At 44.7% G+C, this 1,095-nt stretch overlaps 2 protein-coding genes across 3 annotated transcripts in view; one reads left to right on the forward strand and one right to left on the reverse strand.

The window, feature by feature from the left end:
- The window catches only part of LOC109538683, a 3,403-nt gene extending 2,844 nt beyond the window's left edge, over nucleotides 1-559 (forward strand). For both annotated transcript variants that reach the window (XM_048665248.1, XM_019906041.2), the window contains exons 4-5: nucleotides 61-185; nucleotides 322-559. In XM_048665248.1, the coding sequence (XP_048521205.1) occupies nucleotides 61-185; nucleotides 322-546 (350 nt within the window). In that variant the 3' untranslated portion in view covers nucleotides 547-559. The remainder of the gene's footprint in view (nucleotides 1-60; nucleotides 186-321) is intronic.
- LOC109538523 (venom carboxylesterase-6-like) overlaps nucleotides 252-1,095 on the reverse strand; it is a 9,540-nt gene continuing 8,696 nt past the window's right edge. The window contains exons 9-10 of the mRNA XM_048665247.1: nucleotides 863-998; nucleotides 252-810 (exon numbers count right to left, since the gene is read on the reverse strand). Coding sequence (XP_048521204.1) covers nucleotides 612-810; nucleotides 863-998 — 335 coding nt within the window. The 3' untranslated portion in view covers nucleotides 252-611. The remainder of the gene's footprint in view (nucleotides 811-862; nucleotides 999-1,095) is intronic.

A 1,095-nucleotide genomic window follows, 5' to 3' on the forward strand; every position in this document is an offset into this window, starting at 1 on the left:
AGAATTGAATGGGGGATTCGCCCTTCGTCTGAGGACGTTTAAATAATCGCAAAATTTCAGCTTTAGGCTACCAGATGATGCTTGCTGGACTGGACGTTGCGCGGCATCTGAAAATTCCTGTCGTTATGGGCGTTTTCAACAATTACAAAACGCAGACAATCGGAAGGAAAATTGGGATTAATCAGGTAAAACAAGCGAAACCATCAGCGCAAAAAACCTAACAAATACGCAACTAAACTAAACTCAACAACTAAGGAAAATAAGGAGACTATTTAATTAAACAGACAGAAAACAACAGTTGAACTTGATGTGTTCTTGCAGATATTGTACGAGTTCAGCTACGTAAAATGGTCGGACAAGAACGGCGAACTAATTTTTTGCAATCCCGGACCTGGAAACTACACGTGCAATATCCAGGCGGGTCCAGTGCCTCCACCGCCTGAGCCCGGCCCATCTCCAGAAGCCCAAAACGCGACGCCTCAAGTGAAAACCACCAGAGCCGAAAAGCGGAAAAACAAGTTGAAAGCTGATGCAAAGCCGAAATAAACTATTTTGAGTTTTTTTGGTAAAACTGCTGTTCTATGCTAAAACGCATAGGCCAGTGGCAACGATTACAATTCGTCTTTAATTGGGCTTTGATGGGGGGCTCGGGGGTTGGACTCCAAAGTTCTCCAGAACTTGGCCCGGTCTAAAAACAGCCCAGTTTTCATGCCGGGAGATTCGGCATTGATGGAGTAGAACTCCATATTATCAGACGCCACTGGTTTCCAGGGCTCTGGAATAACTTCCGATACTTCAGGAGTGGGATTGCTGCAAATACAAACGTTAATATTCAGGCGAAATTTCCATTGCGACTTCTGACCCTGTTAAAGCGAAATTGGCGAACAGCATGGAAAATAATTTTGCCACATTCTTATCGTCTTCGCTAGGTTTTTTGTCTGGGAAAAGCCCATCGCCCACTGGAAACAGGTACTGCAGATCATCAGCATGGCAAACTCCTGCAAGTTGCACAAAAAAACGTCCGGCTATAGCGGGTCATTACAGGGGCGGATCCAGCTTTAAAGTTAAGGGGGGGTTATGTAGAAAAAATACAGT

This window comes from Dendroctonus ponderosae, unplaced genomic scaffold (assembly GCF_020466585.1).
Source record: "Dendroctonus ponderosae isolate FM_Combo_2020 unplaced genomic scaffold, Dpon_F_20191213v2 Dpon_F_20191213_3, whole genome shotgun sequence".
Lineage (NCBI taxonomy): Eukaryota > Metazoa > Arthropoda > Insecta > Coleoptera > Curculionidae > Dendroctonus > Dendroctonus ponderosae.